The 15,181-nt window shown below is 40.8% G+C and overlaps 2 protein-coding genes across 5 annotated transcripts in view; one reads left to right on the top strand and one right to left on the bottom strand.

Annotated features, from left to right (window-relative positions):
- Nucleotides 1-15,181, bottom strand: part of cenpp (centromere protein P) — an 84,501-nt gene that overhangs the window by 34,839 nt on the left and 34,481 nt on the right. The gene's annotated exons all lie outside the window — the stretch shown is intronic.
- On the top strand, nt 3,241-14,975 carry aspn (asporin (LRR class 1)). Of its 2 annotated transcripts, none has more exons than XM_064305911.1 (8): nt 3,241-3,554; nt 7,678-7,947; nt 10,032-10,144; nt 10,619-10,832; nt 11,549-11,659; nt 11,911-12,004; nt 12,338-12,476; nt 13,141-14,975. In XM_064305911.1, the coding sequence occupies exons 2-8, from the start codon at nt 7,716-7,718 to the stop codon at nt 13,342-13,344; spliced, it is 1,107 nt and encodes a 368-aa protein (XP_064161981.1). In that variant the 5' UTR covers nt 3,241-3,554; nt 7,678-7,715; the 3' UTR covers nt 13,345-14,975. The 2 variants fall into 2 exon arrangements, with proteins under 2 accessions (XP_064161981.1, XP_064161980.1); XM_064305910.1 differs by lacking the exon at nt 3,241-3,554 and adding an exon at nt 5,180-5,517.

Here is a 15,181-nt window from a genome sequence, read left to right as displayed (position 1 = left end):
TGTAACAACATTTATCACTGTTGCATGGTGAGACTTCCAAGCAAATATTTGACAGGTCATTATATTTTCCACAGATATCTCAAAATTATATTCCAGTATGGGCAGAATGCAAAGGTCCATCACCATAAACAGCCTCAGAGACCATATTAAAAGAGCACAGCTCCTGCTTCACACTCCACCACCACTGCATGATAGACGGTTTCCACACAAGGGGCTGCTTTTAGATCAGTCATGTGACTTAAGTAAAATTTCAGCCTGGTCTTCTCAGACACTTTCCTTTTCTGAAGCGCAGACACATTTTTGCGATATAACTTGCTGATTAAGTGCTGACTTTTATTTGTATTTTGGTTTATGTAATATTCAGGCTGAATGTAGTCCGAGTAATTAGAGAACTCACCCAAGATTTGCAGTTGAGAGAAAAACAAATGGCATAAGTTTTTCTAAATTATGAAATAAAATCACTCACAGAACGGTGTGTCCTTCCCAGTTAAACAGTGGTACCCTAAGACTTTTACTTCTGTCTCAGCAAACATCATCCAGAAATGTGTCTGCTATACAGACACATTCTTTGCACAACACTAAATTCCCCATCCGTATGGACCGTTTTACCCAAGGTGACTCCTAAAATGGCAGATCTTCCATTCCTGATGAAATATATAAAATAAATATGCCTGCTGTCACATATGTGCATACACATGGATGTCTAAATGTGTAACAGATTATAAATGCACACAAAATGGTTAACTGTCTTAAAACTGTCTTTGAAATACCTTCTGTGCTCCATGTGTCGAAACGGGATGAGCTAACGTCATGATTTCACATAACCCCAACCAAGACTTTTTTAGAACCATACACTGATTCTGAACACAAATGTCTTATTTTGAGAATCTTATTTACCAAAATAAGAAAACTTAATACTATGAAAAAATCAATTGAAATAATGAAACTATTTTGTAAAATGTATTCCCCTTTCTGATAAGCTGGACTTTAAAAAGCTATTTTCCATGTAAGGGAAGCATTATTTACTATATGTGGTCCTGACAGAGGTAGAAAGCCCTAAAGTCCCAACAGTAGCGCACAAATACAATTCTCCCTACTGTACCAAATATGATTTAACTTCTTGGAAAATATTACACCCCTAGAGAGATTATGTAAGAAAATAGTCTTCATGGTTTAAATCCCTGCCAAGCCTAGGTCATGAGCATAGATTTGGACTGTTCTCCAAACTGAATTTTCTGGTGAAGTAAGCACATATAAATTTTGTCCCAAATTGACCCTGGATATTTTTTCATCTGAGTATTATTCAGCTCTTGGGCTGGTTATAAAAATAAACCAAGGTCTTCCAAAACCTTTGGTACTCTTGGTGCTCATGAACAAAATCTGCCCTTTCCCTCAGAGTCTTACAGGGGAGTAAATAAACCGGACTTTGCAGCACTGCGCACCGAGCTTCCAAAAACCTGCAGCAGCTGTGTCCTGAAGAAAACCGTACCTTTCGCACATCTTGGCTTTCTACCCAGTAGTGACGGTTCATATGAGTCCAGTACTGAGAGGAGAACATAAAACATTTACTCCGGTCACATGAGAACAAGCTAGGAGTAGTCTACAGGTAAAAGCTAATCTCTAAATTTGACCTGTTATTTCATTGCTTTCATAAATTAAAGGATTTTCCTATGAAAAGGATGGGTACTGAAAACGAGCATAAGCTATGCACACTGTGGCGATTGTTCAGTGTATCAATCTGTCCCTTTTTAAAGAAACCATAAATAAAAATGAGGTAGGATTTTTTTGCTCAATTAATAAGCCATCATTTAAACAGTGCTTCTACCTCCTGTGTTTGGAGGCAATAACCAGAAATAACCTCTACCAAGGTAAAAGTTCTAAGTTCATCCTTATATTTATTTCACCATCAGAGACTTTGGATTCACTGTTAGAGTATTCAGACAGAACAATGTGGCACTGTTAAAAAAAGCAAATAAATAAAAATTTAAAGCAATGATTTCATGCCAATATCTATTTGGAATATAGCCTACACATTTACCAATTGCTGCATTAATGTGAATTTACTTTTACTATTTTTTTCTTTTCAGTTCATTAGGTACTGATCATTCCTTGTGTAACTACTGTTTTGCAAGCAAGGGCACTGCATCTTGTATTGACTTTATGGAGTGCAGAGTCTATTCAAGAGCAGCAACACAGTGAAAATGTCATGAGACACAGGCACCATCCTCCAGATTAGACAGTGACCAAAAACACATACACTACATACCTAAGCACCTCAGAAAACATACCACGGTACACACACCCAGACACAAACACACACACACTAACATTCACATCACTCAGTGTCCAAGTGCCCTCTGGAATATGCTGAATGCAGGCCAGGTCATGCATCATGAGGACACTTATTTATACTTGACGCCATTGAGGATACACACAGAGGACTCAAGGTCTTGGATTCTTTGAACATCTCTGCATGGCTGTAATATCTCTGCAGGGATGTTCCATTGCAGTATGCAAGTTCCTCCTCTGTATGGATGTTTAATCACCATACAGATGCTAAATCATAGCATCCCAAGAGCAACTTTCAAAAAAAAAACCAAACTGCTTACTCAGATGGGGTAGCTTATCATTTTAATGTCTTTACAGAAGACAGTACTCTTTTTTTAGGACAAATTTTAAACTGAGCCAGATATAAAACTATGACCGAACACTGCCTAGTGTACTGTCCCTCCAATGACTTCCCCCGGTATTGATCTGCTCTAAGGAGTGCATGCTGCCAGACTGTATGGAAACGTTCCTCGTATGGGTCGCATTAGGTTAGGCCTGCGAGACTCTGATAGGAATGTCTGGAGTTCAGTGTTTGGGTGGGCAAAGTGCTGTATCAGGTTCCATGTAGAAAAAACCCAGCAGTAATAAAACGCATTCCAGACTTCTATGGTCAACTGGGGTGAAACCATTCATGATGTGTTTCCCCTTTTTAATAAAGTCCAAATTCTGCAATCTGTGCTGGATTGCTTCAAACCAAAGTTTGTGTTTTATAATTAATGCAAGGAAGTATTTCATTACAACTGTTCGGAATACCGACAACGATGCCATAATCTGAGCGGGGAACTACCTCATAACTTCTAAATATAACTGCTCACATTTGATTTATGCTTCTCCAGTCTCCGTCGGTGTCTATTTTTAATTTAATCTTCAGAGGCTTGTCACCATCATCCTCTGAAACATGGTCTGGACAGCTGCACAAGGACGTAAAACACCAAACGCTGCTCATGTCTAAAATATAATAGGCGTGTGTCATGCTAATCTCTTTCGAATATCGGTCAGGTGCTAAATATTCATGCATTACACTTTGGCTAAAGAGGAAGAGTTTGTGATGTTCTTCTTTGGAACGTGTTTATTATATTTAATGTAACCACTCAGCAGGAGCTGCTTAGATTCAGTTCAACCTTAAAATTCAGGTTTTATTTAAATTTATTCCTGAAGAAGGTTTGCAGGACAGCCATATATCATGTTCTTATAAGGCAAGGATTGGTTTTGGATTTCTCAAACAGGTAAGAAAAACATCCAATATTTGTATTAAATAGTCTATTTTCATCTTCAGACTGTCATAGATACTAAGTGTATCACTGTATTTACTGTCAGTAATCTTGAAATCTGATGTGACAGTATGCTGATTAATAATTCAATGAAAAACAGGAGAATAATGGACACATTGTTATTGAAAGTTGGTTTGACCATATTAAATGCAAGGGTTTCCATATGCTTACTACAAGCTTGACTGAAACTAATTCTTAACAACTCGGGTAAAATATCACAACTAGCCTCATTCACAATCATATATTAATGAATGTGATATTAATTATGAATGATAAATACAATGAATGAAAAACAGTTCCAAAATTCAGGATTCTAATTGAAATGATATGGTGTGAGTGAGTGAGTGAGTGTGTGTGTGTGTGTGTGTGTGAGAGAAAGAGTGTGGGGGCAACACTTCTGCAATGTGCACCTATTCTAAAATCCCCTTAGGATCAGGGGCTGCCGTGTCGTGTCCCTAGTGAAAGCTCGTCCCGTTGCCTGAACTGAAACCCTGACCATGCCAGTGCAGCGCAGCACAGCGGGCGGGCAGGGTGCTCTCTGTCTGAGCGTGCGCCAGCCTGCAGCCCGCCTGCACCACCGCAGCTCTGCAGCACCTATGAATCTCTGTCTGAGCGTGCCCCAGCCTGCAGCCCGCCTGCACCACCGCAGCTCTGCAGCACCTATGAATCTCTGTCTGAGCGTGCGCCAGCCTGCAGCCCGCCTGCACCACCGCAGCTCTGCAGCACCTATGAATCTCTGTCTGAGCGTGCGCCAGCCTGCAGCCCGCCTGCACCACCGCAGCTCTGCAACGCCTGTGAATGGGGGGATTCATATAGGCCTATATGGGCAGAGAATCGGCCGCCCTGCAGACTGCACCACTGTGCCTGTCATGTTATCACTATCAGTGCATTTAAAGTACGGCTCTAATGCACAAACTGCTCATAATGCACAAGGTGTTTTCTTTAGGAAGGGGCCAGCAGGGGGGATGCCAAATGGAAACTAGCTGCGGTCATAAACTCCCTCATGGTAAACCAATTACTGGCTGTCTAGTACTATGTATGAGCACGAGCATCAACAAACGAATGAATACATTTAATATGCAAGTTACATAAGAAGGGAGAATATTAGCAGTTACATTCATACCTGTATATCGTTGCTTCTCATTTTGTTCTGTATCTGGCTACAGCTAAAACAAAAACTTGATGACTAATGATCCTCTCAATATCACAACCAAGTTCACTCATACGAACAACAGAGCATATCCATCCGCTGAAATGCACATTTGAATTGAATTGCGGTCAGTGCATCCTGCTCAATGAAAGATAGTAAAACAGGTGAAAGTGAACAGGCTGCGTGCTTCCCAGATCCCTTTACATAACTTTCTGGCAAATCGATACCCAGAATTAAAATCGATGATGATTCATAGAAAGAAATTTAAGAAATCAGTTTTTTTTTTTTGTTGTGAAAAGCATTGGCTTTCCAAACCCATTCCTCAGTGTTATGTAACGGCATGCGCGTTTAAAGCCAGGTATAATATTTAGAATGGCAGGAAGCCACCTGTTTATTCCAGTGGGCAAAGGACCTACCAGTGGATCTTGTGTAAAGACTGGGGCTGGGCACTCAGAAGCAGGCTAAAGCTCCTGGCGGAGGCTCAAGTGCTGATGAGAAACATATGAGTGGTAACAATGCGCTTTCGATATCTGTCGTGAACACCGTGATGTGAGAGCACTTTATTTGAGCGCAAGCCTCCGTGCCAGCAACAGCAGCCTTTTATTTCCATTCGGGGCTTTTTGCTGTCTTTTTTATTTATTTTTTAATTCCTTTTTAAAACCTTTTTTTTTTCTTTTTTTCCTGTGGACACTGGATCTACCGTCAATTGAATCTAATTTCACAATTTTCCCTCAAGATAAAACGAGGATTAAACACAATTTTCCTAAGGTATGCGTTTTCTATTACTATGGGAGGGGGACATTATTTTTGTTACAGGTAAATGTACTGCTGTGAATAAATACAGCAATAGAAACTGAAGTAAAAGAGACAGATCTGCATGAACCTACTTGATAAAAGCTTTTAAAAAATGTTCTAAATTAATGCTTATATTTTAACAATACTCTGAAATTGTTAAGCTTATTTTGACTATCACCTGCACACTAAATTGCTGCACGACTGACATAAACACTGCACATACACAGCATGTATGAAAAATTGTAATTAATAAGGCTTAAAAATATTTCACTGTCAACACAAAAGAAGAAACTGATATAGACAGCAAAAGCAAACAAAACTGTGTTTTACTAAGCTTTGATTAAACTGAATTAGTTTCATACATGCACACCTGCAGCACATTCAAACTTTAATCTGGGGTTTGTAGAATCTCCTGTTTTACTGATGCTGAACCCTGCCTCATCCCTTTAAGACTCCTATTTCCTGTCACAAACCCTCCTGATACAGTGATGCCTGATATATTTCAGCAGAAGCAGCAGTAAAATAAGAGGCTCGTGTGACATCCCCATTGACAAAATTACAGCGTGCAGTTTACAAATGCATTTCTTCCCTTACATTTTATGCATGTCTGGACAAAGAAGGAAAAAATGCAATTCACTGAATGCAGTCACATTTTGCAAAAGGTCACAAAAGTCCATTGTTCTACTAATATTTAAAATTCCCCAGCCACCGTTCCGATGTGCAAATTTAAACAATGTGAATCAACAAGTATGTTAATCTGCCACTGCTGCATCTCCACAGTCTACTCAACTATGCAGGAGGTGAACTATGTATTTCAGCCATGCATGCATGATCAGGAGCCCCACAGAGCTTTAACGCTAAAATGAAACAGCAGAGCATTTTACTGAAAGGTGAAACGGTTCTCTGCACTCCAGACAAACTCCATGTAAACAGCGTTCCCCTTCAGTACCAGCGTCCCTCACAGGCACAGAGCGCGGGAGGTAAAGTCATATTCAGACACAATAAAAACACTGTTTAAATTGTGCAGTAGCAGGACGGCGCATGGTGGGCTAGCCAGATCCTGAGGGTCTGCTTCAAGGCTGTACATGTGAGAACGTTAAACTGCATTGAGGCTGTACATGTGAGAACATTAAACTGCATTGAGGCTGTACATGTGAGAACATTAAACTGCATTGAGGCTGTACATGTGAGAACATTAAACTGCATTGAGGCTGTACATGTGAGACATTAAACGCATGAGGCTGACTGTGAGAGCATTAAACTGCATTGAGGCTGTACATGTGAGAGCATTAAACTGCATTGAGGCTGTACATGTGAGAACATTAAACTGCTTTGAGGCTGTACATGTGAGAACATTAAACTGCTTTGAGGCTGTAGATATGAGAACGTTAAACTGCATCACAGCAGTACATGTGTAAACTGGCTGAGAATCTTTAAGTCTGTAAAACAGTTCTCCTCAGGACAAACCATAAGAACAGAATACAACTTGTAACAGTAACAATAGTAACCATGTTATATGCACAAACAGCATTAACAAATTAAATACCGAGGCCATTGATTACACATTTAGATGATGTCTGGATGTAAATAGGACAGTAGAGTTGGAGGAGCATTATAACAGAATACCTGAATTACAGATCATCTACATCTTTCATCACTGTTCAGAAAACAACTACATGAAATTATTTTATCCATTGACCTGTATTTATACAGGGGCGGTTGACTGAGCATGCATGCTCTTTTACAGCAACGACCTGTAAAACAGATTACTTTACAACTACTGTCCGTGACACAGCTAGCTATAACACTTTATTTATTGCTGTGAGGTGACAGTGCTTTCAACAGCACCATTGTGCCACCAAAGAATTCCCACAAAAGTCAGTGGCAGGTCATGCAATATGAATTTACACTTCACAAAATGACCAGGGCATGGAAACCATTTGGGGCTGTGGGCTGGGGGTTTCTTAGAACACATTTCAGGGGGGACCCTGGTATGCTGGTGAGCAGGTAATGCTTACCAGGAAAAGTACTTCTCCCTACAAAGGTCAAGCTAGAGTAAAACGAATGGCTTTGCAGCTTTGTTCTGGACATCTGCCAAGCGAATGAATAATGATCACCGATGTCTCTCTCCAGGGTTCTTTAAACGCTGCTGTCAGAAATTGGGCCCTGCCATGAGGGAGATTGTACTACTTTGCCTCCTGGCACTGTGCCAGGCCAAGCCCTACGAGCCAATCAATATTATGAATTTCCTGAGGCATCATGACATCATGCAGCAGGATGCCGGGGATGATGACGACGACGATAGCAACCTCCTGTTTCCGTCCAAAGGCTCTCCGCCCCCTGAACCGGAGTGTCCATTCGGCTGCCAGTGCTTCCTCAGGGTGATTCAGTGCTCAGATCTGGGTGAGAGGACGCATATTCCTTAATTGACAGACACACACACACACAGACACACACGTGCACTCACTCAGACACAGACACACCTGCTACTCATTGTCACAGCAGTAATGGTTTTTCCATCTTGATGTCAAAAGCACATTCGGTCTTGTGCACTTAGAACACATCTGACTCACTTAAACAAAAACTTTATTGTTGAGGAGAAAAAAACCCACCAGACAGCACTGTGGCTGCACCTGAAAATACCTATAAAACACTCAGCTCAACTCGACACTGAGGGAAAACAAGTCCAATAAGGATCCGTTGTTTTTTTTAGTTTTTTTTTTTAACTACTCTCCATGACATAGCTAGCTATCACGCTTCATTCAAAAGAAAGTAACTATTGTCGGTCAATATTGCCTGAAATTCCCGAATAAGGGCTGAAAACAGCATTCTTTCGACGTTTTACTTACAAAATGCTGTCTTAAGGGGGAGGTTTATGTTGAATCTGTAAACAAACGTGTTTTCATCATTACTCATTTATTATTGTAAATGAGTATGCAAGGTCAGGTAATGGGGGGGGAACACAAACAAATGATTGTTCCAACATTCTTTCAGTGGTTCTGTTGAGAGCAGATAAAATCTGCTTTTCAGTTAGGGGAATCACAGGGTTCTGGGCCACTGCTATTCTAGCGACAACTTACGCCTTTGGAAAAACCTGCATCTATGTGGAGATGGAACATCCACTCAAATATCACCTGAACATGGCTGAGTAATTGCTGTATATAGTAGACATGCCAGGATTCTTTGGCCACAAAACTTACATCAGTGATGCGTTCTTCACCACTAGATGGCGAGCAAGTAAGCATTCTCCCCGAGGAAAGAGTACAGCTTTCCATAAAATACACTTCATTATTTTTGATCCATAGGATCACGAAATATACTGTGAGAACCCAAAACTATTACATTACTTGAAAAATACATTAAGTTGGTAGCACACCACAAGTTTAATTTCGTTATTTTAGTTAAACTTAGTTAAACTGGCTGGTCAGCTCCTCTCAGAGCACAACAACGTGTAACCCATGGCCTACACGCCAGCTCGTGCTGCAGTAGCAGAGACTGCTGGGGTGATGCAGCTGCAGGCCCGGACGCCCTCCAGTCTGCGGGGACATGATGAGCTTCTTCTCATCACCATGTATTCTCACATCTTTAATTCCATATAGAGCTCTGAACTGTAAGCTCTGTTACAGCCCAAAGAGCAGGGAGCTGGACAGAGGCAAACATCCTTGTAAAAAGTAAACAAAAGTTGTTTAGGTCTGTTCGGAACCCCCCGGTTTTACAGTAGGGGCCACAAACTACAAAGCAGAAAATGCGCAGACAAAACAAAATTCAACAAAACAAGTCATGCATCTCCAGGGCATCTGTCATCTTTCATGACTTCATATTCTATTAATTAACATTAAAATGTGCTCACTGCATAGCAGAACGAAGATGCATACCAAATGTTCAGTCACAGACAATGCACTCATGGCTGCAGTCAAAAGGGAACTCGTAGCCCTTTGCAGATTCTTTTTTTCTTAGTCATCTAAAGAGCACAAAACAAAACCATCCCCATTCTGTAACAGAATGACAACTGTACCTCATAAGCAACAAATGAGGAAATGAATAGGTCCCATTTGAATTCCGGCGTTCATGTCAAAATTAAATGTGATTAAGTGAAATTAAATAGAAAAGAAATCCTGGAATAATATTAATGAAGCATTCATGGTTTCTATAGTAGTAAAACGCAACTGAAGGGCATGGCCAAAGTAGATAACTGCCCAAAGGCATTCAAACACTGAAAACACATAACTTATTTTAATCAATCATTGCTGAGCTATGGGTTCAATACACCATGTATGAATAATCTCAACCTCAGAGGTAAAAATTAAATGCTAAAATGTATAATGACTGCAAAAAGTGTCAACTGTGCATTCTGTTTTCTTTTAAACCTCAAGACTGTCTCTGAATTCAGATTCAAAGTAGAATATTTTCTTCATTCTTCTCTAAAAAAGCAGGGCACATGAAATTCTTCACTAACTCCCCTTAACCACCTCTTTTTCATTTCACAGGTTTAAAAGCAGTGCCAAAGAACATCCCCAAAGACGCATTAATGATCGACCTTCAGAACAATAAAATAACTGAAATCAAGGAAAATGACTTCAAAGGCATCAAAAACCTCTATGTAAGTTTTGTAGCCTACTGGTCAACACAGCACACTTAACATGTTTTTGGACTGGAAAAGTAGCTCAGGCCCAGGACAACTGTGATTGCAGACCAGCGAAGGGGGGCATTGCCATTTTCCTAGATTATATGTAAATGATGACCCTATAAACAACAGTAAGTCAGAATTGTTGATTTGATTTCAGCTCAAGTTAGGTGGAAAAGGCATCTTGGATTAGAATGCAAATAGGTGGTCTTCTTTTTAGTTCTCATTAGGGGTTTGTTATGGATGTGAGAAACATGCTGATATGAGGTGAAGCCGTAACAGACAATAGGGAAAATAATATGTGCACACCTGTTCTTGAGTGGGTGCCTCTGTTGTACTTTAAGCACTCATTACTGCCAGGAAATGACTCACATCAAAGACCAGAGCTGCAACTTTAGTCATGGGGCAAATTACACGTCGTTGTAAATGCTCTCCAATCTGTGACTACAGGCGCTGTTCCTGGTCAACAACAAGATCTCAAAGATCCATCCCAAGGCTTTCCACAACATAAACAAACTGCAGCTGCTCTACCTGTCCTACAACCTGCTGACACAGATTCCCGCCAACCTGCCCAAAAGCGTCCTGGAGCTGAGGATCCACGACAACAAAATCAACAAAGTCCAGAAGCAGGCCTTTCAGGGAATGAGGTCCCTGCATGTCCTAGGTAGAGCTCTCCTGGACAGCTGCTTAAAATGCAGTGCAGCTCATCCGGTTTAGGGACCATGATAGTGTGTGGACGGGCCCCACAGTCTGTTATCGAATCAGGACTGTGCCAGCGCTGATTGTGGCCGGTAGTCCCGCAAGGCAACGCATAACCGGCCTTAGTGTCATTCAAGGGAGGGAAGGATTCAATCGGCTACCTATGGTCAGATGTCATTGCTCGTAAGCAAGCCCGGCTGGCCAAACAGGCACCCACAGTCTGCTGGCTCAAGTCTGCCAGTGTTTTCCCCTGTTCTTGTCAGTGTGAGCTCAGCTTGTGGACTGTAGTGTGAAAAGAAACAGTGGTTTGACACTACATGGTCTGGAAGGGAGCATGTGCTTTTCTATGCTCTGTTTGATTGACTGAGGAGATTTTCCAGTCAATTATAATAGGACTTTACAAATTGAGAGGAAAAAGAAGGATAGAAGCATTTCATCAAGGATCATTACATCTATCACATTGTACAATTCATGTTTCATAAAAATACCTTTCATTTTATATTTACAATTCATGATTATTCTATCAGTATCTACAGAATGGTGTGGCCAGCACAACAGTTGGTATACAAGTTATTTTGATCTGCAATGAGCACCTGCAAATTTCAGTTACTTTTGATGCAGCAGTCTGTTATGTTTGAACGCAAAAAAAATGTAGAAACAAGGTATTTTCTTTCTTTGCAGAGATGAGCGCAAATCCCCTTGCTAACAGTGGGATAGAGATGGGAGCGTTCGACGGCATGTCTACCTTGTATTTAAGAATCGCAGAGGCCAAAATTACAGCAATACCAAAAGGTAACCTCATCCAACTGCCTCCTGTACTTTAATTAGAGTCATGACTTTAGTAAATATCAGGGCTTGAGTGCTCTACAACTAAGATATGTCAAGACAGAAAAGGTGTAAATCATAAGGGTAAATCCTAACCTCCCTTTTTTAAGTATACCAGCATGCTGAATGTGCCGCGTCCTATTGCAGACATTACACACTTAGTACAAATTTGAGTCAGTCAGGCCGGAAATGTGTTGATCAATTCAAATCTTTTTAAGACCTCCCACCCTCACTGACTGAGCTTCACCTGGACTACAACAAGATTGGAAAGGTGGAGTTGGAGGACCTTTATAAATACAAAAACTTACTGAGGTAATATATATATATATATTTATATTAATTGATAAAAATCAGCTTTTAAACGTACTCAGACAGGTATATCCGCTAAAGTAGTAGTTAGCAAACTAGGCTTATTTTAGAAATTGTAGGTTCAATTTCCACAGCCATTGCACACTTGAGCAAGGCACTTAACTAGAATTGCTTCACTAAAGCATATATTCAGTTGCATAAACTAACGATATGAGAAGAAAGGGAAGCTGTTTGTGTTGCCCTGGCTAAGTGCATCAAAAGCAGACCTGAGTTAGGTGATGTCATCAGGGAGGTATTCGTGTCCGACTGTTAAAAGCACTGCCTTACGCACCACAGGCTGGGCCTGGGCTATAACCAAATCAAGTCTGTAGAAAACGGAAGCTTGGCCAGCATCCCCAACATCAGAGAGATTCACCTGGACAATAACAAACTCAAGAGCGTTCCCGCAGGTCTGGATTCCCTCAAGTATCTACAGGTAAGGTGCTGTTGTCTGCCAGCCGCTCTCCTGTAGCATCTAATCACCCTCATTGGCTCAATGACCTCACTGTACAGTGATTTAGCACTGATGCCTACAAACGAAGCGTTTTTACATCAGACACAGGGCAAATTATTAACATGGTCTGCTCTGGGCTTTATGATCAATATGACGCCGTAATGTACTGCCAAAACTTTAATCCATACAGACAATCAATACCAGATATACATTTTTACGGTAATATCCTGTGAGTAATACTGACACCCTACCCAGCTAAATATTATGACATATTTACTGAAACATAAGCATTCCTTAATGTGAAAAATATTAACTGTACGCACCAAAAAAAAAAAGAGTTAAAAAAAATCCCATGCACTGAGATTACAGATTCATGTGTTGCAAAGAGATAAGTTTATAACTCTGTACCCTATACCAGGGGTGGCAAACTCACATCCTGGATGGCTGTAGTATCTGCAGTTTTTTATTGGCTTCTTTTCAACCATCCATTTCGGCCTTCGAAACAAGGCGTGTGACTCCTTTAAGCACTTAGTTGCTGAAATGCACCAAAAAACTACAGCTCTCCTGGACTGGAGGCTAACACCCCTTTTCTTTCTTTCATTCTTTCTTTCTCACACTCACTTATGCAACCCTACATCCCATGCAGGTGGTGTACCTTCATTCCAACAGCATCAGCAGTGTGGGACTGCATGACTTCTGCCCCGTGGAACGCAAAGTGAAAAAGTCCCCTTATGTGGGCATCAGCCTGTTTGCCAACCCCCTCAAGTACTGGGAGGTGCAGCCCGCCACCTTCCGCTGTGTGTCCGGCCGCAGGGGCGTGCAGCTGGGGAACTTCAGGAGGAGGAAGTGAAGCCCTGCTGGCGGCTGGCACCCAACACCCACACCCCACACCCCCCACCCCCCACCACACACGCCCCTAAATCCTGGTACTGCAGGGCCTCACACCAGCACCATGGCAGCATCAGGCCAGTTCCTTCCAGACAGTTATTACGCAAGTAGAGCCCAGATCAGTTAACTCTTTTCAGTTCAGGGGAAAAATAACTTTATGAACAGGGAGCAATGACTGAACAAATAAACAACCTGGCACAATGTGGAACCTTCAGGACCTGGATTAGAAACTGTCAACCAAGGTTTAAGAGCCCTGAGCAGAGAGAGAGAGAGAGAGAGAGAGGGTCTCATTACTTGAATATCGGAAGAGTATAAAATGAAAAAGGAAGGAAAAATGAATTTTAATATAACCAATCAAGGGGTTACCTCTGCAGGGATGAAATTTTAATGGACACCTAAAGAAGCTAGTCTGTTCCATTTAAGGGAAGATGTTGAGAGCTTTGCTTTTAAATGGCATTTCTCCATCCTTGAAAACTGAGGATCCAACATTCTTTTTAGATGAATCAAGTGCAATCATTACTTTACGTTACTATTGAACAACTACATTCTTGAAATTGACTGTTTACATAGTGCTTTTGGTATGCGCATCTAGTATTTAGGCCTGCAGAGGCACACTGAAGAAGGATTCTGGACAAACAGTACTTGACATTTGACATTCAAGTTTTTTATTATTATTGCGCTTTAGTGCATGTTTTTGGTCAACTCATCCAGTTTTCCTGTCAAATGACACATTTGTCAGGGCCAACTCAAAATATTCACTAAAACTAATAATGATATATTCTTTAAAAACCCAGAAAATGAACCATCCCTTTCAATACAGTTCAAATACAATGGCAAAGTATTTAAAGTTACTTTACACCACACAAGGCAGAGTACACGCCTCCAGCCCTACACTGCCTAAAACGGTGTACAATGGAGTATGACGCCCTTTTTTACTTTTACTAACCTTGGGTCAGTTTTAAGAGTGATAAGAAAGGTCTGTTTCCTTGTGTTTGTTTGCTATTTTGATCCTGGAGACCTATGATACAAAAACAATTGAATCACCTGGATTCCAGCAACAAGGCAGGCCTTCAGCAGCCAGACTTTCAGGTTATGTTACAGCCTTATCCGGCTGCTCAAAAATGACTATACAGCGCCACCTCCTGGTAAGCGGACATTACTACACTATATTGCAGCAAACCCGAGTGCAGTGTACAGCGCATGTGCTGTTGTGCTCAGCATTAGCATTAAATGCACCCAACATCACTAACTGGCTAAACAAAAGACAATCATTGGATTGTATAAAACATGAGCATCCTCGTGTTAATGAATAAAAACACAGCCATGGTGGTTTCCTTGTAATATGATCATTTTTAAATTTGGAATTTTTTATTTTACGTTTCAGTTTGCATGCTTAAGTAATCGAATATGTAGTTGTTCCTTTCCCCTGAATTTATTATGCCACAGAAACTCATCCTAGGATATATGTTTTTCAATATGCTTTAATCTGAATATATTTCATTGTATATATGCATACTGTACTTAAAACAAGGACTTGTATATTTATTATTCAATTTGAATAAACGGTTCAAGTTACACTTGTTTTTAATCTGACATGTCCACCTATTTTTCTTTACATACAATGGCAAGTAAAAGAATACAGACACACACTCACCGGCAATTCAGTTTACAAAGAGAAGACACAACCCTCCCACACCACAGCAAACCACAACACAAACCTAGAGAGAAACCATCTTCACCATATTATGCTCTTGCTGTATTAGAAGGTAAACTATGAAGGGCTTTTCTCTGTCACACCA

Source organism: Anguilla rostrata, chromosome 13 (genome assembly GCF_018555375.3).
Source record: "Anguilla rostrata isolate EN2019 chromosome 13, ASM1855537v3, whole genome shotgun sequence".
NCBI lineage: Eukaryota > Metazoa > Chordata > Actinopteri > Anguilliformes > Anguillidae > Anguilla > Anguilla rostrata.
The sequence above is the reverse complement of the archived record's forward strand: the minus strand, read 5'-3'. Positions and strand labels throughout refer to the sequence as shown.

Excerpts from the sequence above, each read along its gene's own strand:
- aspn (XM_064305911.1), top strand. The coding sequence starts at position 7,716 with ATGAGGGAGATTGTACTACTTTGCCTCCTGGCACTGTGCCAGGCCAAG. Across the intron at positions 12,005-12,337 it reads AAATACAAAAACTTACTGAG|GCTGGGCCTGGGCTATAACC; the intron begins GTAATATATATA and ends TACGCACCACAG. Across the intron at positions 12,477-13,140 it reads ATTCCCTCAAGTATCTACAG|GTGGTGTACCTTCATTCCAA; the intron begins GTAAGGTGCTGT and ends CATCCCATGCAG.